General features: G+C 41.5%; 1 protein-coding gene across 2 annotated transcripts in view; it reads left to right on the forward strand.

Annotated features, from left to right (window-relative positions):
* PDIA5 (protein disulfide isomerase family A member 5) overlaps window positions 1–20,665 on the forward strand; it is a 105,664-nt gene extending 84,999 nt beyond the window's left edge. Inside the window, exons 15-17 of one of the 2 annotated variants that reach the window (XM_075028792.1) lie at window positions 5,360–5,430; window positions 14,584–14,718; window positions 17,699–20,664. In XM_075028792.1, the coding sequence (XP_074884893.1) occupies window positions 5,360–5,430; window positions 14,584–14,718; window positions 17,699–17,779 (287 nt within the window). In that variant the 3' untranslated portion in view covers window positions 17,780–20,664. Of the gene's footprint in view, window positions 1–5,359; window positions 5,431–14,583; window positions 14,719–17,698 lie in introns of both variants that reach the window. The other variant, XM_075028793.1, reaches the window with a different exon arrangement.
* Window positions 20,666–26,054: the final 5,389 nt, after the last annotated feature.

Below are 26,054 nucleotides of genomic sequence, written 5' to 3' on the forward strand. Positions count from 1 at the left end.
ACAATTCACTTGGTTAAAAAAAGAAACCCTGTCCAATGAAAAATTCTCCATTTGAACGTAATAAAGATATGTAGGTTATTCACTTGATTGTTCCATTGCTTTGAAATCCTCTTTGCATTCCTTCTGCATCCCATGGGACCCTGCAATTATGGGAAATGTTTACAATCCTGAATACAGGATATTATTTCTGTGGATTTATTGAATTGCTACCACAACACGTGCTTGATTACTCTTATGTCTGGGGCAATGTGTACTTGGTTTTTAGTATCCGTTTTGTGTCTTTCTTACCTTACCTGACAAATGGGTTTGTATTGTTTTTTCCTCAGTCTGCTTTTTGTTAAAAAAAAAAAAAGTGTGCAAGGTGATGTGAGCATTTAGTAACTTTTCCTATTTCCCCATGCGATACCTTTCTTTTATATCATGTATACAAATGTTTTGTAGCATCATGCTTGAAACCACATCCAGCTCAACCCTACAGTTCTTTATTTCTTCAGAGTCCTCAAATCAGTGTTTCTGTGAGAAGGAAGCCAGCTTCCGCGCTGGCCTCTCCAACACCTTTCTGTGCCCAAATCAATGCTGACTCGTTGGTTCTTCCCTCAAAGACACCCAGGGAAGATCCTGTACTGTGCGGTTGCTCCTGCTGTCAGTAAATTCAGTCCACAGAAAAGAAGCTGGGCGATATATATTTTCCATCACTTCATCTCTCAAAAGACCCGCTAGCTTTCCTTTAAATGTCTCTAATTAGAGGAGTTTTAATCTGACTCCCTCTCCCCCTCAGTGATAATGGATCTGAATGAAGCCTGCTTGCTTGCCTACTTGATTTCCTTTGTCTGCTGTTCATCAGCCATTCCTGTTGAATTTTTACCCACAGAAACCATATTTTTCATGTACTGGATCAGTTGAGAACTGCTTGGGTTTTAGGGTGAGGAATGTGGCGGTGCCCACTGTGACTGTACTGCAGTGTGCCTTCCCAGCCCTTACCAACTTCACAGCATGAATGATGGAAAAAAAACCTGTAGAAAATACTGGGTTCATGTAAAATTTTAAATTTGTAGTGTGAAGGCAAAGAGAAATTAGAACCCCTTCATTGTAGGTGTTCTCATATGGATCCACAGACCTGTGGTTTAAGCAGGCAGCCCTCATCTGCTGGCAGGCTTCAGTGGTCAGGTAGAGTAGGTACCACCATGGACTGCGTGTTGGGGGGGGGCAAAGTTTTGAGGACAGAGAGGTGAGAACATCTGGCCAGAGGTGTAATAAAGCTGTATGGTTTGCTGTTTAGGAACAAAGAATGGCCTTAACACATGCTACTGCATGTGCGTTAGATGTCAAGCTCTTTTGCTTCCCTGCCAGGTGATGCAAGTGTGTTTCTGCATTAGGAAATTAAGTTACCTCAAGATTTGCAGAAGTGATTAGAGGTTTTGAGCGCCAGTGCTGAGGTCCTGTGGAAAGGCTGGATGTTCCAGGAGCAGATTTCTTTCAGATTTCTCAAGTCAGGCACAGGAAATTACTGTTCAGTTCACATCTGCTGTTAACCCTGTCGAGATCAAATTTGACAATGATGTAAAAGCGAAGAAAGAAAATTGGTAAAGCAAAGCCCTGGACCTGTGTTAGAAGGCTCTGCTCCCAGAACTGCTACTTCCAATGCTGCTCAATTGAAAGTCCACGTCTTGGCCTTGTAGAAAGCCTGTGTGCCTACCACAGCACCCAAATTATTCAACTAAAATGAAATGGAATGAATCTTTCCACTTCTTTAGTCCATAGTAACTTACTGTCTTATAAATACTGGTGAGAAGGGGCAGGACCTTTTGATTCTTGACGCCTTACCCACACCTTCAGATGGCACCAGTTTAATCTCTTTCCATTGCAGCCCATCTGGAAAATCCTTTGTAAGAAGCCTGCACGCTTCCTATCTTCATGTACAGTGCTCAGTACATTTCCTTTCTTTGCACTTTCAAATCTGGAAGATAGTGTTAACACTTAAAATAAACGTGTGATAGTGGGTGTGAAGAGGGAATGGGGAGAACAAGTTTTCCGTCTGTCAAAATGAAGACATCAACCTCTGCTTTTATTTTTTTTGGCATGTGTGCTTTAAATAGAATGACTGGGTTGGGTGACTTCCAAGTGTTTGCTGCATTTGGCAATCCTTGTAAGTTGTAACAGATGAAGTTCTGCTATTCCATATGATGTGCTCCTTCCCCCTTTTTTGGTGACTCCTTGAAGCTCCTTGGGAATTCAGCATAGCATTCACATCTGTTCCATGGATGGATGTCCAAGGCTAACAAAATGCCTACTGGACTTTGAGTCAGCTGTGCCAAAAGCCATATGGTTGTGTTTTAGTTTTGCAAGCATAGTGCAGTAAAGAAAGGAGGTTGGGCCAAGAGAGAAGTGAGGGGAGGAGGGATGGAGCTTCACATCGGTAAATGAAGGTAACTTTTTTTATTTGGTATTAGAGTGGGAAGATGAGAAGATCAGCGAGAAGAGGAAACAAAAGCTGTGAGCATAGGTTCCTTTATCAGTTGTTTTGAATTACATGGCGCACCTTTCCTCTGTGTGGTGGTGTTGACCACAACCTCAAAGCGTATTTGGTTTTGCCTGCCTTTTCCAAAATGCCGTAACAGTCTAGATAATCAGATGCTTCCTTTTGGCCTTACGAGATGTGCATCTTTGCTGAGAACCATGCTCAAAGCTCTTCTCGATGCCACCTGTTGAACACTGCAGCAGCGTGTGCAGTGGTGACTTGCTAGGGTGGAAGGGACTTTAAGCAGCTGCTGATGCTTCTCTGAGCAGTCACCAGCTGAACAGCCACTCAGGCTGTTTTCTTACCAGCTATCTGTTGGCCCCTGTAAAATGGCAGGTTGCATTTTTAATAGCTATTGGACTTTCCTGTCTGAAAGAATATGCTTGTTATCTGTTGAATCACGTTCTGGTTTTCTTGAAAAGCATGACTTACAGAGAGCTCTTATGTGCTGCAACTTTAGTGGGGGCTTAGAGAGAGGCTTTATCAAATACCCCATCCTCTGTAGATCCAGCACCGGCAAGATGGGAAGCACATCAACTGATGTATCATAAAGGTGTTAGAGGGGAATAAGAAGACATGAAGTCTTGTGTTTCTCTTGAAATATCTTTTATTGAGGGTTTGAAGTTGCTGTTTGGTGAAATCTACATTTCAAGCACAGGATCATAAGTAGAAAGGGGAACCTGAAAGGTTTAAGTTTTTAGGAGCCTTTATGGTTTAGTGTAACAGTTGGAAGCGTTTTCCAGTAAACTACAGCATGTAAGCATGTAGACTAGAACAAGTGTTCTTGCTTTAGGGGTGCCTGCTCTTTCTCGGTTTTTTGTCCCTGGAATTCTTTTTAGATGTTGTCACCAGTTCTGATGTATTTGTGTAGAGCAGTGTTAATAAGGCAACCAAGGCAGTCACCCCGCAGTACAGGAAATTATCCAAGATGTGTCAAGAGGCAGGCTTGACCCAAAGGCGTTTCGGCATCAGGAGATAGGACAGGCAAGTGGTGAGAGAGAAAATGGGTCACCGAAGTAGACTGATGGACATGGGAGCAGCCTGGAACCCTAGCCTCCTCCACCTCCTCCTCCTCCTTTTCTTTCTTGACCATTTTCTCCCAGGCAAATGCTGAATGACTCAACAGTGTTAACAGTTTGCAAGCTGTAGAGGACCTGCACTATCTCCCTACTGAAACACAGCTGTCGTCAGGATAGACTGCCATTATGCTGCATAAGGAGTTTGAAGCCATTAATATGGATTTGCAGAAGTGCCTCAGTTTCCCGGGATATGTCCTCTTGACTTTTTGGTATTCTTAGTTACTGCATAGACTCTCAGTGTATTTATGCACATGTGTGTCATTGCAGTGCTTTGAAAATCCTATTCTGAAGAAAAAAATACTGTAAAATTCAAAGCAGTGCATGTAAGCAATGAAATTGCATTTTGGTGAAGATGAAAGGGGTGTGCAGCCTTTCCTTTGTGGAAAGAGGTGTGTAGTGTTTATTCACAGATACTGTTTTTCTTGTCAGCCAAAAGGGTGAGTGCATTTTGAGAGGGTGGCTGCAAGCTTCGTAAGAGGGCATTTGTTCAGTACTGACTTAAAAGTAACACAGCCACTTGTTCATAATTGTGAAATACTAGTAAACAACAGTAGCAGAGGCTGTAATTAGAGCTTGTGAGCAACTTGTCTGTGCTCTGTTCTGTTCCTATCTAGAAATAATAGCAGGATGAACTCTTTTGCCTTTGCTGGCATCATACAGGCTTGACAGAAGTGTGTCCATTCCTTTTTTCCCTTCAGCTAAGCAAAGAATAGCATCCTGAGTCTTTGCTTGGGAACAAACTCTTATGCTGTGTTTGAAAAAAGTAATTTGTTACACATATGCAGGTATTTTCCTTTCCAATGCCTTACTTAGTATTGATATTTTGAAAGTAGCTTAGATTAATCATAGAGAGTAAACATTGCTTCTGCATTAAGAGCACTCACATCTGAATCTTGAATCAAGAGAGCAGTTCTTGTTCCCTTTCTGTGGCTGCTTCTGAAATGTTTGAGTAACTTTAGCGTGTGCAAGTGCAAGCAAGGGATGAACTGGCCTTTTGTTCAATGCTGTGGTAGTACAAACAAGTATTGGCCCATCTCCCACACAAAGCTGTGGGGTTCTTGTGTGCTGTGTCCGTAAAACTCTTCTGGGGTTGCCTGCTTGTGGTGAACAGGAGGAAGGTCTCCAGGAAGGCCAGCAGCAGTCATCCCAACCTGGGACTGGACCTCTGCTCTCCCTAAGTGAAAGACATGTATCCTGTTGGACTTGCTTCTCTTCCCCTCCCTTGTGTTCCCGATGGCTTGGCTCTAACACAGGCAGTTCTCGAACACTTCTAAAAGCTCCTGGCGACTTTCTTTCCAACTTCCAACCTCCTCCTAGTCACAACTGCGCTGTCTTTATTCCCATGTCCAAATGTAGCTGGTATCTGTGGCAACAGCGGTAGTAACCTATGTGGTAATACCCATGAGGAGGTACAGCAGCAGGGAAATAGTTTGTCTTTTTGTGGCTAGTGATCTTAAAATGATCTTAAGGGACTGGTGATAAAGAGCCCTGTGCACCATGGTCTCTATATGGGATGTCATGCAACTCTAAGTATACACTTAAACTGCCTGAAGTCAGAAGGATTTTAAACACGTGCCTAAGTTCATGTAGCTGGCACATGATCTACAGATGCCTTGTCCCGCTCTTCCCAGAACTGGAGAACTCTTGTCTAGAATTATTTTTAATACAAATTTTCCACTAATTCACCTCATGTCTTGAGTTTGTCCCAGTATCTTATTTACATCTAATGTTTATGCCGTTTTTTTCTTCCTGTATCAAACAGGGTGTCCCCACTGCAAAAATGCCATTCCGCATTTTACAACTGCTGCCGAAGTCTTTAAAGAAGATCGAAAGGTAACTTGCTGTTAATTATTTCTGAGATATTTAAGAATGTTTCCACCATTTGTACTTTATAGGCTTTCCTTATTGAGAAGGTGGTAGGCTTATAGATAAAATTGCTGTTACACTAATAGAAATGTATCTGCATCTGAGGGGTTGTATCTTTTTTGGTCAAACTGAGTTACACTTTTAAGCTATTCTGTTTTCCTTAATTTTTTGTCTTTTCTGTTTAATTCTTTGGGTAAGAGTTCTTTTCTATGAAGCAAAACACATTCTTTCTCATTTAAAGATTAATAAAAGATAATTTACCTCATCTCCATTCCCCTTCAACTTTTGTCAGCTGTTGGGGTGCATGTGGAGAAACCACAAGTTGTGTGACAGTCTTGAAGACCTCAATTATATAACTAATCTTTGCTTGCATAGCATAAATATAATACATTTCTGTAAGTTGGCTGACTTGAGTCCAGGATGCCGGGCCATTGTGCTTTTCCCTTGAAAATACGTCTGATGGCTGAAGCACACCAGTTAATATTCTTGCATCAGCTGAACCATTTTAATTGAGTGTGTGCATATCTGGGATTAAAAAAACCCAAACATCTGATCCACTGGATTTAACCACACAACTAGCTAGAAACCTCCTTATTATCTTTGCATGAACCATATTTCATTCTGAGCTCCGATTTTGTTCCAAGTTCACGATTGCTTTGTATTTAGGTGTGGCATGGAAAAGATCTGGCAATTTAATATGGAAATTGCTCTCCACAGCTTCCTAAAGAGGGAGAGCAAAGAGGGAGGTGCTGATGTCTTCTCTCTGGTATCCGGTGATAGGACGCATGGGAGTTGTTCAAAGCTGTGCCAGGGGAGGTTTAGGCTGGACATTAGGAAGCATTTCTTTACCAAGAGGGTGGTCAAACACTGGAACAGGCTTCCTAGAGAGGTGGTCGATGCCCCAAGCCTGTCAATGTTTAAGAGGCATTTGCCCTTAATAACATGCTTTAACTTTTGGTCAGCCCTGAATTGGTGAGGCAGTTGGACTAGATGATCGTTGTAGGTCCTTCCAACTGAAATAGTCTATTCTATTCTATGTTCTATTCTAAATGAAGAGGTAATTTTGTAACAATTATATCCCTATTAATCTGCCTGCTACCATAACAGAAGAATTTCTGTCATGTTTTTTTTTCTCTTCCTCTCCTCTTTTCTGTAACTCACAGAAGATGCATCAGATTGGCAAGAAACAAATCATTCTTATATCACTGACTGCATAAAATTAGAAGTCCATCACTTATGCCCTCTGGCACACAGAAGATTTAGAGGCATGCAGCTTTCAGTTCTCTTAATGCTGTAAATTTATGTGCTTAGATGCCTTTTGGTTACTTGTTTGTTTCCAAGATCTCAGAGAAAGTATCCTTGTTTTCCCACTTCTCTGGTAGTTCCCAGTGAAGCCTCTCTCTCCTAAACTCATTAAAATTTCGGTCAGAGGAGGTGAAGGAAATGTACCAAACAATGTGAAACTTGCTTATTAGAGCCCCAGGATGTATTAACAAGCAATCTGAATCATGGTGCGGTTTATTGGACATGGTGGTGGTGGTAAATGAAGGCTTGTGAAGCTTTCGGTTCAGACTGCAGGTTATGAAAGGACTCTGAGAGCAGAGCAGAGATTGACGGTTGCAACTCTTGACTTCAGTTTAAGGCTGAAGTGGGGAGGTATAAAATGTAATGAGTTGGAATAGGAGAGCCAGTAGGGAATATTTAGGCTGGTACAGTTTCAAAGAGGTGTATGCAGTTAGGGAAAATGATGTTATTCCACCCCAGTGACTTATGAAAGTGCCAGGGATTGATTATCTGGGAAGCCCTATTTAATTGTGTACAGCCATAACCTGCCAAGGTGCTTCTTGCTGCCAGTTGTGCCCTTGTGGAAAAGAAAATAAACCTGTTTAAGACTTCAGAAGGGCACATGGCTGTTCCCACAAGCAGCACTGGGCATATTCCCATGTTTCAAACTGAGCTGAGCCTTCAAACTTTGGCTAATTCATAGTTCTGTAGGGTTTCAAACTTCTGTAAAATTACTGCTTAAGAGGGAAGAAGTATTTCGTCTTTCAAAAACAGGGAGGGATTACTAATTTTCATTTTTAGTCTGTAGTAGTGTCTTTTTTTTTTTTTTTCTTCCCCTGGAGAAAGGTTTTTTACTTTAATAGACTATGGTAGCATTTAAACTGTATCTTCTTTTCAACAGGGGTGGTCCTTTAATTAAACATTTAATTCTGCAGAAGCCAAAGAACAATCAAAAACATTCCAGCCTTGAATTGGTTATAAATGGTATCTTAAAAGGTATCCTTTGGGAGACTTTGAATCTTTACATTGGAATTTTGAAGATGAGCAGAGCTTGAAGCTGTTAAATACGTGTCTTTGGCTCTGCAGATTCGCTGTAAGGGGGTGGTTTTGGCGCAGAAGCCCCCCCTCCCCTGGGGCTGTGTGTAATGCTGTGTACTTTTTCATCATCTGCACTGCTGGAGTTGGAGTTTAAAAACGCAGTGCTCAGAACATTGGCCCCAAATGTCAGTTCTTGTTGGCCACATCACTGCTAGTGGTTTTAGCAGAAATACTGAGCCTGCTCGCCTGCCTAGGGCAGTTGTGTGGCTATTGCAAAACACGGCTCTGGGTGTAACCCAAAAACCAGAGACTCCGCATCTTTCCGTGTACCTGGAGAAATTCAGTGCCAGTAGGGCCAGATCAGTGGAGAGGCTAGTCCAGTGAAGCAGTTACCATATTGCTTTCAGTTATTTAAAAAGAAAAAAAAAAAAAAAGCCATCTGGAGCGTTCTTGCCTTGGGGTGCTGTGGTTTTTACATACAGCTGCCAGGGGAAAGCCTTTGGCCTGTGCTCCGCAGCTTGAGTTTTGGCAATGACCATTGTACATCAGAAAATGCAAATGTGAGGATTGTCACTTTGCTGAACAGATTGAAGAGCAGGAAGGCATATTCACTAACTACTCCAGAGACTCTTGAAAGGGCACGAGTTAAATCTTCAAAAAATCTGCATTTTGCCTTTTGGCTGATCCTGAAGTTCAGCTTGAAGGAACTGATTTGTGATGCTCCAGCTTGGATTTGCTGAAGGAAAGCTTTTGACTTCTCAAGGCATCTCAGTAACAAATCTCTGGAACTCCCCCAAAGGGGCTGCTGTTTGACCAATCTTCTCCATTTTCACAGAAGGCTGTTCCTGTATAAATGCACTGACCTAAATTAGAGCACTGCAACTGTGTTCTAGTGAGTTTGTATGGCAACAGCTGTGGCCGAGATTGCTGGAAAGGGTGCAGCTAATGGGGTGAGTTGGGGTGCTAGTAGCGGGGCTGCAAGACAGCAGTGAAACTGGTGAGTCCCCAGTGTGTACTGGTGAACCGTGGTTTGAACCATGGCTTAAAATCATTATGTCAACCAAATCACTGTACAGAGTTATCCAAATGAATTAATATTTTACTTTGGCCAAGAATTTGACCTCCCTTTGCTTAAAAAGCATGTGTTGAATTTCTTTTTAATTAGACTCATTAAATATGGTGATGTTAGCACTGTACATCATGGTGCCTACTAATGGATCTTCCTTTTGCAAATAGGCCTGCCTTGAGAATAGCTGATGAATTGCAGCTATGGTAATGCTGCTATGGCACATCAGGGCAGATAATAATTAATCTTCGATTTGCAAGGCCTTTCACATTGAGAACAGTAGCTGAATTGCAACAGGCTTTAGCAGGCCAGCTCATAACTGCCGTTCAGGTCCAGAACAGGTAATATAAATAGAAACCTGTGGAGCTATCATAGAGAATGTGCATCTGTCTTATTCGTAGGTGCTTTTAAGACATTTGGCAACAACAGACTTTTTTTTCTAATAATCAGGTAATTGTCATCTATTGATGACAGGAATTGACTATACTTTAAAAATGTTGCTTGGAAGCATTCTTTTCCATGCTGCAGTTTTACTTTTATTTTAATTTGTTTTAAGCTTATCATATATCATTCCTCTCTCAAATCAATATTCAGTTAGTTACTCACTTCCATTTTCATAACAAAAGTCAATATTAGCTCCAGGAGAGATTTATTTCCTTGAATCAATAAACCAGTGTGTGGCAGTACATATTTTAACAGGAGAACAACTAGGATTGCAGGGGGTATTTTTACTATATCATCATATGGTGACTGGGAGACGAACTGTTAAAACGAAAGAGGTTTAAGAATAGAAAGGACAAGTTACCTGGAAGGTCAAGGGATCCCACTTTCAGTTTTCTACACATCTATTTGAACCGCTGGATGTAATTGTGTTCTTTGCCTGCAAGATCCCTCTAGAGCAAAAAGTTGTTTCGTAATTCTGTTGGAAGGGAACTGTGATTCCTGATGTATGATTAGATGATACCGCAAGTCCTTTTTCCCTCTAACACTTATGCAGTAAAAAAAAATAAGGCATCATCCTTCTGTTACAGTTGAGGCACACGGAGATCAATGGTCACATTTTCAGCATAGCTCCACTTCTATTTAAGCACTTAAATGAAAAGTTCTGATTTTTGCAACAGCTCGGCATTCGTGATCAGACCACTTAATCTGAACAATATGCCATGCTCTATTTCCTTTTTTAGTAGCTCTTCAGAGCTGGTTGTACATTGCTCACATTCTAATGCCGTGTGGAGTTAAGTTGGCAACTCTGTAGTTAAGCTCCCACTTCTTTGGTAAAACCATGAAATGTTGCTGTGGGACTTCCCTTTTCAGATAAAGGTATTTTCCAGTCTCAGATGTTGCTAGAGTCATGTTAAACTATGCTGACTATGGAATAAAGGAGAAATGCACACTAATCTGGTAATATTTTTAAAATTTTATTATTTTTATGCATAATTATTATGCATACTAACCCGATATTATTAATTTTATAAGCTGCAAACCAGTTGTGAGGAACTACCAATAACATTAAGAAAGCTGGATGTACTCCAAGGAACTTCCTCTGGGGTCCACAGTCTCTGATTGACTATCTTTTCATTTGGTAACTATTCTATTCCTGCTACAACTACTGAACAGGATGGCGATAAACCTGAATGGCATTGCCTCTGGAGAGAGAACTTGTATATAATGGTGTATTGTCAATATCTAAGGCAGGGCAGCTTTGGGTTATGGAGAATCTATAACCCTATGGAGTTTTGTGCATGTTGCAGGTATGGCACTTAGGTGTTTTTCTTCCTGAAGTGTTTTTTTTCAGTGGATTTTTCCCTCTGGTTAGAGGAAAGTTAGGAAAGCTCAAGAAATTAAATTTTAGCCCTAACAGTCAAAATCTTCATAAAATCAATCTTGTCTTCTGAAACCTGTTACACTGGGTTTTTCCATAATGGGGGTGTGTGTGGGGGTGTGTGTGTGTACACAGACACACGCACACACAGACACCCCCCCCCTCACAGATTTTTACAGGTTTTTTCCCTCGTGATGAGAGGTGATGCAAAGTGTCTTGGCTCCTGGATACATATCAGGGATGTCTTATGCTTAATCTGTTTGAAATTTCAGGTTGAATAAAGTTAGTGTTTTTACAAGGCAAAGCATATAGGTCTTGCTAACCTGTGCTTTCTGGTGAACTTCTATGGAACTTGTTGCTGGTAGTTGAATATGAAGATAATTTCTGAGAGTAATATTCTCCAGAAGTCTTTAACCACGGTTTGGTAGAGGGTTTGTTGGGTTGTTGTTTTTCCTGACTCAATTTCCTTCTTTAGTGATGCAGAAGAACTGGTTGTTGCTAAGAAGATTGAAAACGAGAGGAGAACCTCCCTGCAGTGTATCACTGCTCACTTGAGCCAGGACTCAAGCAAGCCTTTCTTTTTGTGGGCCGCATCTTTTTATGTGCAGCCTTTCAGTATAGTAATGAAGTAATTCTCCCTAACTGAAAACTACTGTAGGAGACTGCTCTACCAGAAATGGAGTTTAATAGTCACGGTCCATGAAAACACAAACAGAATGAAGCAAAGGTCATTGGTGCTGTTTGCTGAAATTCTCGTACGTCTCAGAGTTTAGCTGTCTGAAGTTGACAGAACCGAGATTGGAATTGGTCCTCAGTCCAGAAGTGCGTTTTGTGACAAATGTTTTTCAGCATTACTTTTCTGTTCTTGCAGTGCACTATATTTGATCTTCCGCTGTGAGACAGGCAAGACAATTAGGACTGTGATGCTATGGTAATGAGTGCATAGAGATGGTAGCAACCTCTATATTTAGGCTGCCTTAACATTTCCACTCTAAAGTAATCACTCAAGCTCTCCTAAGTACTCTTACTCAGCTACTGTTGGCAGCAGGCATTTGAAATGCAGCCTCGGATACAGTCTTGGGAATTAGATGTCTCTCTATGAAATTTTGCTCAGGTCTGTATGAGTTACAAGGCTTTTGAAAATTGCTGTTTCTCTTCTCTCACTGGCTGTAAAAATAACCCAACAGGAATGTATGTTCTGAAGAGCTGAGCTCAAAATGACGTTTGCAGGAGCAGCGGCGAGCCCGTGGGGCTGTGTGGGAGTTTGTATCATGAGCATTTCAGAGAATGACAGACCATGGACATGTCCTCCAAACGCTACTCCAGATGTACGTGTCCCTCGCCATTAGACCTATTAGATGAGCTATAGCATTAGTCTAATGTGACTGCTGTGGCCAGACTTAGACTGGGATGTTTGTGTATTATTTCAGTGCACAACAAATGCACAGATGGACCAGCTTAGATTTCCATGTGCTGTAGAGGAGAGCTGTATCTCAAGCAGACTACTAAGCATTTCTTTCAGAAGCCACCTCCTTATAGTTCATCAGTCATCTGTTTTGAGGCAACAAGTAAAGATGTGCTGAACAAGGTTAACAGTGGCTTATGGCATTGCATTCCTCCAGTGCACCCTCTCCTCACTGGGGGCCTTTCTCACAAAAGCCTTTGTAAATGAAATTGGGCTCTTTGCTCCAACCAAAGCTGGTCTAGATGTTTCCAGAGAGGTACAGATAAAGAGGGCTTCTCTTCCTTCCAATGTACTAAAACCTAATTTTCTTTATCTCCAAGAGTCAATTTAAGAACAGATGGGTCATAAGTCACAACAGATATACCTTCCCCTTTTTCTGGCTGTAATCTCTCCCCATGTGATATTTAGAGCAGTGAGAAAAAAATGGTTTTATTTATTCTTCCTGTTTTCAGGGAACCAGGACTTCCAGTATTCTTTCTACATTAATACTGTGACATGAAATAAATGTTTGTCTCCATTGTAAGCTTTCCTTTACACAGAAGTAGCCAAAAGAGCTCTAAATTTTGGCTGGCTGCTAAGGTCAGGAAGGCATAAATACTTCGATGAAACTCTTTTGCAGTGTATTATTCCTAACCTTTCGTTTTAATTGGCCCTGAATGAGTAGGAGTCTTTCTGTTTACGAAAAGGAAAAAAACCAAAGTGTGATCATGCGTGATTTTAACAGCTCTCAAGAGTCCTGCTTCTGTAATAGCCTTATTAATGTTTTAAATGGGAAAACAGAAACCAAATATTTAAGGTAAGAACACTGTTCACTTTATATAGTGCTTTCCATCTGAAGATAGACCCAAGCGAGATCTTACTGAGTATTGTCTTGTCAGGCTTTCAAAGCCAAAACAAAACAAGCAAATTAACTGAAGTTGGCTTTGCCAATCTCTTTAATTACTGCTAGGATAATGAGATCAGGTTTTCTCGTTTTGACAGTGTCACCATGAAACTGGAGGGCATTGTGGAATATTAAGTGATCTTTTAATTATGGAAGAACAGTTCAACTGCAACCCTAAAGTCATGCAAGCAAAAGGTATTTTGATCAGATTGTTTGAAGGAGGCTCGTGGAATGGAAATTTCAGGTTAAGATGTGTCTGCTATGAAATTAGCACGTAATACGTTGTAACCCACAATTGCAAAAATCGTTCCCCTAATTTGTTTGGTTTTTTACATAGCTTGTACTTAAACCTGCTTGCTCTTCAGCAGAGCATGTAACGGGGCTGTGAAGGCAAGCCTGCGTAAGCAGCCATGTACGTTCAGAGCCAGAACTGCCGCTCGCGGGAACAGTCAGTGTGAAATCACAGCAGAGGGCTCGGCTGCTTTAAGTAGAAGCCTATGAATTGTATTTTGTTTCAACATCAGAAATGTGAAATGCAGCCCCTCCTCAGTACTTCACGGATTCAGGTTTCAAATGTCAAATGCTCTAAACTAGGGTTAGCCTGAGCTGATGCTGAAGGGCTGTGAGGTCGCGCTTCCTCGCGCTGCCTGCGCTGAAGCAGGCAGGGACAGAGGGTGTTGCTCTGCTGCCAACAGGCTGAGAGCACGTCAGGCTGTTTCCTACTCAGGGTTTGTTTGTGTGACAGTAGCATCTAGAGGCTTCAAAAGGAATTAAAGCCCACTTTGCTAATGGCTGCATGTAACGTGTGGTCCCTACCTTAAAGGATAGACTGAAAAAAGACAGGAAAGGAAACATAAACCCAGGCTGAGGTGGCAAGCAAGCACCCTTCTTCTCTACATGCATTACTTGGTAGACAGTGCTCTGGTCTCTCACCCGTGTCCGTTTGACCTTGGGAGAACTGAATGGATTTTACAAAAGCTGTTTGGGGCAGAAATCATTAATCTATTAATAGCCTGCGTAAGTGACCAGCCGTGTTTCTCCAAGAACAGAAGAGGTAACTTTCCGAGCATTAGCCATGCCACAGGAAGGAGGTTGGGTTAGGTGGGTTGTTACCATTATTAAAGTCACCCTGTCACTGTTCATCACTTAAAACCAAAGTACAGGAAAAATACCGCAGCGTGATAGAGCTGTGAGCGCCTTGTTTAGATTCGGTTTTACTAACACAGCCTCTGGATTTCCCGTTTGGAGTCTAACGCAGTGCTCAATGGGGAGGCTAGGAAGGTGATTTTCTGCTCTGTGAGTTGAACACACCTTGCAGCTGCACAGGCCAGGTGCTGTGCGAGCAGCACAGCATTTCATTGGGAGGGAGCAGGCTTCTGCTCTTCCATTTGCGTGCCTTGACCTGATGACCACCCTGTGATCTTCCTCCACAGCTGAGCCATTGCGTTTTTGGCAGAAGACTTGGGTCTCTCCTAGTGTTAAGTCTAAGCTGCAGCAGCATAACCATGAAGTAGAGTCTTGCTTTGTTGTCTTCTGCCTCATGCTGATCTCTTGTGTTTCAGATCGCCTACGCTGCAGTGGACTGTGCCAAAGGACAGAATCACGACCTGTGTAAGCAGGAGGGGGTTGATGGCTACCCCACCTTCAACTATTACAACTACGGGAAATTTGTGGAAAAATATACTGGAGAAAGAGGGGTGAGTGAAAGCAAGAGTCATCACCTGATAGAGGGAGGAAGGTCTCCTCTGCCTGTACTGCCTTGCAAATGAAAACTGCAGAGTAAATTTTTACCATGCTGAAAGGATGTTTAACTGCTTCTGTTACTGTCTTATATGACTGAATCATTGTGTACCACACCCCTGTACATCTCTGCATTAGGAACATACTTGGTCTATTGTAGGAACGGGAGAAGAGGAAAAAGGAGTGGATTTGGTAATGCTTTGTTGTATAGTTTATTCTTTAAGCTGAAGTCTGCAAGTGAATTTGGACCAAGTGAAAGTGAAGGGTTTATTGCTGCTAGGTGCAGAAATGCCAGAAAATACAGAACTTACTCCTATCGGTTCTGGATGTGGATTGTGCATATACTGCAAACATGTTATAGGTCCACCAGGCTGCCAAACGGTGACTGACCATTGGTTTTATAGCAGGAACAAAGCTGTCCTTTGGAGACTGGGGGAAAATAAATATCTCATTCGCCCTGAATCAGATTCACTCCTGGAGCTCAGGATGGAAAGACCAGTTGTGCCATCTAGCCCATGGGCTGAAGTTTTCTTCTTTTGTCCTGCTATGGCCAGCTAATTATATGCTATGAATACAAGGGGCAGAAATGGCATAATGCCTTCCGTGGTTGTAAAGTGCCTGAAAATAAGGGAGCAATCAAATTATTTGTGTGTGTCCTTTGTCATAACCTCCTAGAGGGAGGTTACTCCTCAGCAGTGATTGATAGCCTGGAGAAGCTAGGGTCTGCAAGAAAACTTGGGGTCTTAAGCCATCCAGTGATTTTGATAAAACAGCCTTGCCTGAAAGTTATTGCTGCTATTACAGCTCACCAAATTATAGAGAAGCATGAGGAAAAAAGCCAAATTCTGAGGTTCTTTGTCAGTCAGGATCTTAAGGAAGTCTTCATGGGGCTTCGCCTCCCAGTTTTCTCCAGCATTCGGACCCCAGTAATGACCATTTTATGGTGCTGTTCTAGGCGTTGTTATGGATACTGTGTTTAGTTCCAATTGTGGATCTTTTCTTAACAGTAAAGATGGGTGCAGTAGCCAACAATTAAGTAAAATTTCAGTTGCAGTTTTTGTATTTCTGATCCATACTTATAGGAATGATATATGAAAGGAAGGATCTGTGGTGGCTGATAAAAAGAATTTAGCAAGACAGGAGTGCTCTGCGGCCACAGCAGTTGGGAGATGATTATCCCTATGCTGGAAAGTGGACTGACTAATCCCATATGTGCAGTCAACCCTTTCTTGGGTAGAATTAAATTACCCAACAGGAACATCACAATCTCTCTGCTGCTGGCAACTGTGTTCCCCCTCCACCTCTCCTGGGACCTATGGTCTTCTGCTTGTGCAGCATCAAATTAGGGGGTTTTTATCTGTCGTGGTAACGCTGGAGGCAGTGCTTAGCACAGTGCCTTCCATGGAGTTCCCAGGTCTATTCACAAATCTGTTTCAGTAACAAGGGACTGCACTGTTGAAGGACTTCTCATCAGCATGACAACACCTTTTGAACCACCTTGGCCAACGGCCTCCTATTTTGCAAAAGAAATCCCAGGAAAGAGCAGTGGGAGCCAGTGGACCTGTGTTCTGTTCCTGATTCTGGCACTAAATCAGTAGACGTCCCTGAGCATTTAGTTCAGTGTGATCCACCAGTTGTATCATCATTTCACATGGGCAGGGAAGAAGAGAGGCAATGTCAGCTGCTGTGGGAGCGACACGACATGCTACAGCAGGAGCCATGGCCAGTAGAGCAGGAGCTCTCAGCCCCTTGCCACCCCACACTGGAACCCTGGCTATGGGGAAGAGCATGACCCCCAGAGGTAGCCTGTAAGGGGTCCTCCACACCTCCAAGGGAGCTGCAGTCCCAGAGTAGAGACTGTAGGGTGTTTCACCCCAAGCAGCTCAAGCAAGGAAGAGTGAGGACACCCTCTGACCAAGTGAACTTTAAATGACTTCCAGACACACAGCTTTGAAAACTGGGGTCTTTTCATGGGGGCTGTTGATTGCCAGTTGTCTCCAGATGACATATGGCCAAAACTTGGCGCTTCACTTTTTTTCAGTGGAAGAATAGTGAATAGTTTTAGAAAGTGTTTTGTTGTTCAGCCTTCTCAAAAGCTTCCCAGCTTTGGGGTTTGGTTTTGTTTTGTTTGCTTTGCTTTGTTTTTTGTTGTTCTGCAACGTTGTTTTAAGTCAAACTCCTGTTTGTTGTTCTCTACCTCTTTGTATTTTCCCTCTTTATCACCAGTTTTCACTGGTGTGGTTTGGGACTGCTTAAAAGTAAAAATGGTCACATTGGGTGGTATCAGTGTTACTTGCCTGCAAATTGTGTTCAGAGCTTTCCTTGGAAAAGGAAACCGCAGGCATCCCACAGCCTTAGATAATCAGAAATCGTAAGTTTCGTAAATCGTTCGTAAATCGTAGATCGGCATCTACGCATCCAGGTTTGAAATTGTTTGACAATAATTTTGATAGTAACTTAAATTTAATTCCCATCATCTGAATATGTGGAAAAGGACAAAGATCATGAGCAAAACTGTTAAGAGATGAGGAATGGTGGCAAATATGGGTATAGCCAACAAATGCTCCACAAACTGCTTTCAAAATGACCCGTGTAGCATACAAACACAGCTTGAAAATGTCTTTGAGTGTTTTCGACAAAAGGACATCAATGGCACTTCTATGGACAGATTTTACCTTGTCCTGTGAGTTTTAGGGGCTTTTTCTCTGTGTCCCATCTCTTCAAAGTTTGACATGTGGAATCCGCATGGATATTTTCCCCTTGCATTGCAGTGGAGCAACACTGGACCAGAGCACTGCACTATGAGGCAATGCAGAAGCAATAACCGCTCCTTAGTTTATATTCTGCTGTGGGATACGGAGACTAACAGTGTTCTTGACACATTGTTTTGGTTTGTTTGTAAAAATATGACCCATATTTTTCTTTCTCCAAAACCAGGAGTCCGGATTCACCACTTTCATGCGAACCCTGAGAGAAAGAGATCATGAAAGAGTAGGAAAGAAGAAGGATGAATTGTAGTTTCTGCCTCAAAAGAAGCTTTCCGCTGCACTGTGAATAGTTCCAGGTCTTTTGTTAATGCACCTGAGACTTCACATATTCTCAAGACAGAGACTTTTTTTTATAAACAGCCATGGCCATTTTGTACAATTTTGAAATAAAGTGAAACCACTTGATTTTTAAAAGGAAAATAAATTAGAATGTTGCCATAATGTTTTAAAGAAAACTTAGCATTTTCTCTCATGTTGTGAGACTATGCCCACTGACACTCCTATGCAATATTTTTGTAGTCTGTAGTGTGTCTGTAGGTGATGTTGTTTGATAGGGTGAATTTTTTTTTAAAGGTATTGTAGTACATGTAAAAAACAAAGGGGAGGGGACACATTTTCTGGTTTGTTTGTTGTTGTTTTTTTTTTTTTAAACCAGTGAAGGAAAATGCGACTTGTAAGACACAGATTTATCCAAATGCAGTTTTACATTCTTGTGAACTAGTTACATGTTCTTCAGTGTGATTTGGGGGAACAATTTTAAGGTGCTCAGGGATAAATAAGGTATCTGAGTTAATGAAGACATTAACACTGACTAGTCCAGATCTGTTGATTTCATTTAAATCTCTCTGGTCTTTAAATCAGGACTGTTTACATACCTTTATAGAATGTATCGAGTGAATTAAGCCAAGTATCAAAATCAGCAGAGCGTGGGTAAAATAACTAAACCCTCCTTTTTTGGCATCAATATTGTCAAATGCATCTGTAAGTTACGGCAGGAGTGGTTATCTTATAGGGGTATACAGTTACCCTTATAGGGTATACAGTCTCCCTGCAAACTATGATTGGGCCATATCAAATATGTGTTGGAAAGTGTTATGCTCAACTGTTTTGATAAATGCGTAATACTTTTGATAGTGCAGCAATTATGTATATTACGTGTTTACATTCCAAAAGTTTATCTGCATTTGTATGTGGGATCTTTCCTTTTTGCTCTTTAAGGAGTTGCATAAACTATCTCTTTCTGACAAAATCATCACTGTAAAACCTGTATTAGCAGCAGTTGAAATGTGTTACACTCTTGATGCTCAAAAAGAAAAAAGACATTGATCTGGAGGTACTTATGTCTTCACAGGAGGGGAGAGGGAGGGGCAGGAAGTTGTGATTCACTTTGACCTAAAAATAAATTTTTAGAAAGACAAGTATTTTTATCATTAATCAGCCTTGTTCAGCTTCTTCCCTGCTGAGTGAATGACCGTAGTAGCTGGTGGTGGTTTAGGAGAAGCCAGCGCACGCAGGATGGGTGCCCACCGCCCCCTTGCTGGGGCCAGCCCGGCGTCCAGGTGTGCTGGGCAGTACGGCGGGGTGCTCGGTGGCGCAAGGGTTGGCCTCCATCTGCCTTGGCACCCAACAGGCGGACGAAACAGCTCTTTACAGTGAAGAACTGTGCCTTGGGTCTGAAATTCCCTTTTGCTCCTCAGTCTGCCCGTCTCATTTTCTTTTGCTAGTTTGGATCCTCGGTGGAGGCCGTGCTAATGGACAACTTGGTGCTGTGCTGCTCAGGAGGTGAATGGCATCTTACCTCCTTCCTGGATATTTTTTCCTCCTCTCTCTCGCCCAATTAATGGCACTGTGTCTTTGGCACTCGTTAAGCTGCTGAAGCCATTAGTGAGTAATCTGGAATACTGGTAGCCTGATTGCCCTTGTATGGTAGCCAGCTTGTTAACCATGACATCAATTTGAACGGCGATGGAGCTGTGCCAAGAATCTTCTCTTATTAGGCACCTGATGAGTCTCTTCACTCAAAAAATCAGCTGCCTGGTAGTACATAATATCCTAGTGTGAAAGTAGCTTAATTTATTAAGTATCTTACTGTGTTTGGGGTTTTTTTTCTTTTCTGTTAGCATAGTTACTTCATGTTGTGTTTAGTCCTTTTGCGTAAGATCATGGTAATTCTTTCTTTTAAGCTATCCTCACATTAGTAGCAAGCATTCTGCCCTGCATTTAGGAAATAATACATATTGATGCCATTTGATTTCAAATAGAGATTCTTTTGCTTACCAGCAAACTATCAAGTATCATCAGTCCAGAACTTACTGCATTTTTTTTTGACCTCAGAGTCAAAGCAGCTGGCATTAAAGAAATGCAGTGTCCAGAAATGCTTCAGCATATCTGTGCATAGGCTGTGCCTATGTTTGTGCTAATTGCTGAGAAATGTAGACTTCTTAAAAAAAAAAAAAAGAAAAAATATCATAGCTTGCCAATGGTGACTTCACTAGTCAGGATCATTCTGAATTATAGGCTTTAGTAAATGTTTAGGATAGGACAATTGCACACTGTGCTTCAGACCAGTAATTCCTTACAGCTGGTTACACCATAATAAAATTAAAATTAAGGATTCTTGTTTTTCCCTTCAGTCTTTTGTCAGTTACTTCTCAGACTTGGGCATTCATTTTTTCTTGGCTAATCATGTGTTAATGCACAAATATAAAATATTTGAGAATAATTTACCTTCTGTTGCAGGGTCCTGACTCATCTGGTTTATAGTCTGAATGGTTTCTGAAAAATACAGTTTTGAACACCATAAACGATTACATCAAATGGCTGACAAAAGCCTTAGTTACTGTGAACTAGAGTGTACCATGAGCTAGGAGCATTGCTTCCAAGCCTTTTTAATTAGTAGACCAGGTCTGCATCTCAGTTAACACTGTTGTAATTCTGTTGCCTCCAGTAAAGCAAAAAATGGTGTTTATATTTGCTACTGAAGTCAGTTTATGTTTATATTTGTATCAGTCAAGTTGAAATTGAAATGCTTTTCAAATTTTTTCTACAAACTGTGAATGAAAAGTATCTTATATGTAAGAGCTCTTATTTTGTGTAATTAAACAGTTGGGCATTTCACACATTCAGACTTTCCAGCCTGTCATAGTAGATGCATAGCCCAGGCATTCATAACCACATAGAATTTCTGCCGTGGTTACAAGTGAGTAATCTGGGCTTTCAAATCATGAATCATCAGCAAGAAACTTAATTGCTGATAACAAATGGTTTGCAGTGAATCAGAGATTCTGTGCTTGCAATTACGGGTTAGGTCTTTCAGCCCATTTAAAGTGTGATTCAAAGGTCTTGGACATCCACTACACCGTTAACCCTAAGCAGATTAAGTCTTGTCGAGGAGGGGCAAAGCGTATACACAGCAGAGAGGCTGAGCAAGGATTGTGTAGCACTTTGTTCCTCAGCGTTGGCTGAAACAAGATATAAATAGCCTACAGGTCTGGGTTAGTCCTGTTGTGTAGCTGGACCAAGAGACAAAGGGTAGCAGGACCAAGCGTTTTGTGCAGACTAGTAGCAGCTGGATAGGAAATGTTTTCCCCATCTAATGAAAGAGCCCGAGATGTTGGATTTGTTTCATCCACCAAAAGGAGAAAAAAGGGAGCCTGGACAAGATCTCAGGAGAGTGAATACTCCAGGATATGGGAGACCCAGGGTGGAGTCCCAAGATGAGCATAAGCTTATATCCCAGTCCCCTCCAAGCCGAGAAGGTAATTTGGCTTCTCTTGTAAAGGAGTTACCTATCTATCTCTGACCCAATAACTATATTCTTATTTGTTCAAACTAGAGCAACTCCTACAGGAGAGACTGGAAGAGACTTGCTTTCCTATCTGAATCAAGAAAAGCAACCTAGCAAATCTCCATTTTCTATTTCCTCCCCCTATAAAATTGCATTCTGGATCTGATAGCCCCATTGACCCTCAAGTCCCTCCTAACTAGTTGCAGTTGGGTGAAACAGCCTTGGGAATTTTTCTAAACTCCCACCCAGACCAAATTAGGTCCCCGGATCTTGCTGACTGAGTTGTCTCAGTAGTCATCCACAAAAATGGATTGATATTAATGGTGAAAAAAGATTAGAGGGGTAAGGTTTATGTTCTTTACAGCATTTAATTTGGGAGTAAAAAGGCAGATGCAACTCCCATCGTGAGTAAGCTCTAAGAGAATGCTTCACACAGTCTCATTTCAGATGGAATTGCTTCATGGGTGATTTTGATTTTAGAGACTAACTGCTTTTCAAAACAGAAGTGAAGACCTGGCAACTTAGCCTACAGGTGTTTTCTTAGTCTGTTTTCTTTTTAAAAACAAAAAAAAGCAAAATCCCTGCAAGCATTCATCATAGGAAAAAAAGCTTCTACATGAACAAAATCTTTTCAAATTAGTCTCTGGTGCCCCAGTTAAGTGGGTGTCTACATCACAGGCATGCAGAAGAGCCTTCTTCATTAATATGTGCACAGTACGTGAAACCAAATTAAGCAGTTACTAACTATGTATTATCAATAATCCAGTTATCATCACTTTTCTTGTTCTTTTTTGTTTGCAAAAAACTTGTGAAGAGAAAGGGGGGGGGATTAGTTTTTTTTTAAATGTCTGTGTTTTTTAGCTAGGACAGTGCTGCACAATTAAATTAATGTAATAGTGTCTCTGCCAGCACAAAGGAAGCACTAAAAAATGTCACCTTGCCTATGGGGAGGGGCTGGTCTACTGCTGCAAATGTTAAGTGCCCTCAGTCAGTTACTCTGGGACCAAACAAGGAAATAGGCCTTAAGAGCTCCTAATTTATGCATGCTTTTACTCCTCTTCATGCCAAGTAGCTGCAGAGCCAACCCAGCCTCAAGGCCTGAACTCGCCAGTTAGGGCCAGCCAAGCGCCCTCCATTTTATTTTCTCTCAGCGTGCAGAGAAATTGCAGCACAGACACCGCTTGATCTCCAGCGGGAGCCACGTTTGGGCATTATCTTCTGGCCACGCAGGTTATGGGGAAAGAGCTTCAGGCTTCCCCAAAATTCTGATGTGGGAAGCTGTCTTTCTCCAAGATGTGCATAAATTCTTGAGCTAAGATTTCCTAGGAAAACGTGCGGCACAATCATGAAGCTCCCCATCCTGTAGCATCCAGGTTGCTGGTGAGGGGATGCTTATTACTGTACCCACCCGCCATGAGGGTGGAACAGGTTGATCCGGTCCAGTGTTCCCTACTGCATCCCCAGAAAGTACTGAGACCTCTCCAAGAGTGTAGGATTTGTTTACTGAGAGGGAAAGGACAGCTCTGTGCTTGGGCTGGCCTGCAGTGGGTACGCAGTCCTCCCCGGTGATAATATGGACAAGACATTGCGGGCTGAGGCCTTTTTTTTCCATTTTCAAAGAGGAACAAGCTGCCTTCAAGGCAGACCTTCCCTGATACAGTGGGAGGAGAACAGGGCCACGGGAGAGCTGCTGCAGAAATGCAGAGCCTCTGCATGATGTTGCCCAGCTCCTTGCAGGTCCCTTAGGACTTCGGGGTCCATCCCTCCTTCCACCTGCAGAAGACCATAAAGGGATACCCACAGGAGGGCTCCTAACTTTCCTGAAGGCCACCTCCCTGGCGAAGCCTTCCTTAGGCGAGAGAGCAGAACAAAAGGAGGGACTGCAGAAGTCACAGAAGCAGAGTTCACTGTGTAATAAAGTCATCTCTCTCGGGTGAGGTACCGCAGTATTAGGTGCATTAGGTATATTTTGGATGGATGTATAATCTTAATTGTTGTGCATTGTTTGTATTGTAGTCCCAAAATCCAGGTCTTCATTATGCTAGATGCTGTACAAATATATAAGAGACTGTCATGCATGGAAAGGCTTTTATTATGTAAATAGTCAGGTTGGGAAAAAAGAAGTAGCGTTATCTCTGTTTTACAGATGAGGCAGCGAGAGGAAAAAAAAACGAGAAAGCATTTTGCCCAAGGACGCGCAAAGTCTGTGGGTCAGCATTGGACTTGAAATTCAAGTCTCGATTTAGTTTCTTACCAGCTCTTCTTTCAATTTGTGCACTGCCCACAATGTAATTAAAAATTAAGCACAAAGAAGACAATACCATGTGTAATTTATCTCCATCTGGAACAATCATCCAGTACCTCTCAGCCAAATCCTCCCCAATTCTTCTCTGTTTCTTCATAACCTGTATTTCTTCCATGCCCAATGCCTGTGATCACCTTACAAGTCAAGTTACTGTACATGTTGTCTTCTGATTTTCTACAACACGCATCATGTTTGAGTTGGACTACAAAGTTGTTTAGGAAAAGACCCTGTTCCATGTGAGGCCATGTCTCAGTCGGAGCAGCCTGCTGAATTTATATACCAATCCTTTTTAAAAAAGTGGTACTGGCAATATTTAGAACAAAAAAGGATGCATATACATTTCTGCTAGTGAATATAGCAAGGCATCCAATATGTTTACAACTGCTGCTCAACCCTACCTGCTAGTCAAAAATACATATTGAAATAAATAACTAATCTATACCAAAGACAAATAAAACATGGATTTCACTCAAAAGTCATGATATATTTTGCTTTGTGTACATGAATGTTTTATGTCGGGCTTTAGGAAAGAATGTGGGAGGAGAGAATTATAGAAGTCATGACAGTCGCTGGAAAACAGAATAAAATGGAATTGGCATTTACTAAGGCTAGATAATACCAGACTAATTCAATAGCTTTCTTTGATACAGTAAGTAATTAGCTAGACAAAGAAGGGAAATCTGACTGTCTGGACTTCAATAAAGTAGCTGATGAGGAGCCGAGTATAAAATTATACCTCCTACCTGGAGAAGTCTGAGATTTATAGAGGAACTGCATGGCATGCACAGTGCTAGAAGAAGAGAAGCTGAGCTGTGTCGAAAGGGAATTATTCAGAGCTCCTAAAAAGTAAATCTTAAGACTGATTATTATTGTTTTCACTAATGACCCATTTGGTAAACAGAGGTGTCTGATCATTAAATCTGTCGAAGTCACAAAGTTAGGAGGTATCATCAGTGTAGAGAAATTTCAGAATATCCCACAGCAAGAACTGAATGTCCTTGAAGAGCAAGGCCACAAAAAAGTAAGAGACCTAGCAGCAGAAAAAATTCTGCAGGAAACCAGCAATGACACAGAAAGATTTCCAACCGTTTGCCCCAGTGCAGTGTGGGCATGGAAAAGGCAACTGAAACTCTAAAATGCAATAGGAGAGACATTTCCAGAAGAGCTGGAAGGCAAGCATAAATGTCCTTGTATAAGACCCCGGTAAGATTTTGTTTGGAATAAAACGTGTGATTCTGATCAATCACGTTAAAGAAAGCTGGATTCTTAATGAAACAGATACAGAAAAGGGCTGCTAAAACATGGAGGAGACTGGAGAACCTTTCATGAAAGGAAAGCGTGTGTACACAGCTTGTTTAGCCGAGCAGCTGAAGACTGAGATGCGGTTTGATTGCTCTTTGTAAATACATCAGGTAGGGGAAATATTAAAGGTAGGCAATCTTGGCATATGAGCAAGTGGGAATAAAATGGGCATGAATAATTTAGACTATCAATTAGGTGTTCTTTATCCACCTGCATAGTGAGGGTGTAAAGATTAGAGGGACAAAACCATACCTCGTTTTATTGTAAAGCTCACAAAATGTATTAAATGGATTATGGGATCCAGTTGCCTGCAGTACCTGGGAACTGGATTTGATAACCCAGAAAGTCCTGCTGGTCCTATGTCTTAGTATATTCCTATGTCTTAGTATATTTCTATGTCTTAGTGGGTTTCTATTATAGTGAGCTACCACCTCCATCTTATAATCTTATTAGATATTACAGTACCTAATAATCCCTTCAGTCCTAAGAAACCTTTCTATCCTTCTGAATTAAATTTCAAATAGAACATCCTAACTGTGGATTACAAAGCCATATATGTTTTTTTCTTACTCAAGTAAGTTTGTCGTGTCTATTATCATAAACAAAGACAAATTTCTTTAGGGACCAAGAGTTCTTTGAATATAAATTATAGTGTTTATGGCACAACTGTACTAACAAATAATGATTTTCTTATTTATTGTTATTGTTTAAATGGCTCCTAATGACGTTTTTGGCCTCATGAAGTGATCAGCTTGGAATGACTTTCCCTTCTATCAAAATATTTAAATACAAACCAAGTCTGCCAATGTGTTCAATTACAGTCATGTAGGGAACTAAAGAGATTACATATACTAGGAGTATATTCATGTGGCTTTCCAGATCAGCTACTTCTACCAGAGAGGGAATAAAGTAAGCATAAAAGCCCCAAAGAGAGACTGTTACTGTTGGAATGGCTTGGGACACGATCATCAGAAAAACTCACTTGTGTTATTTCCATAAGCCCACAATGCTAATGGCCCTGTAAATAAAAATGCATTAACAACATGTCGCTTTTCAAACTAATTGAGATGCAGCGTGAAGATTACTTCTCAGAAATATGATGTTCTTTATGCAGGAGATCATGCTGGGCCC

Source organism: Buteo buteo, chromosome 5 (genome assembly GCF_964188355.1).
Source record: "Buteo buteo chromosome 5, bButBut1.hap1.1, whole genome shotgun sequence".
Taxonomy (NCBI): domain Eukaryota; kingdom Metazoa; phylum Chordata; class Aves; order Accipitriformes; family Accipitridae; genus Buteo; species Buteo buteo.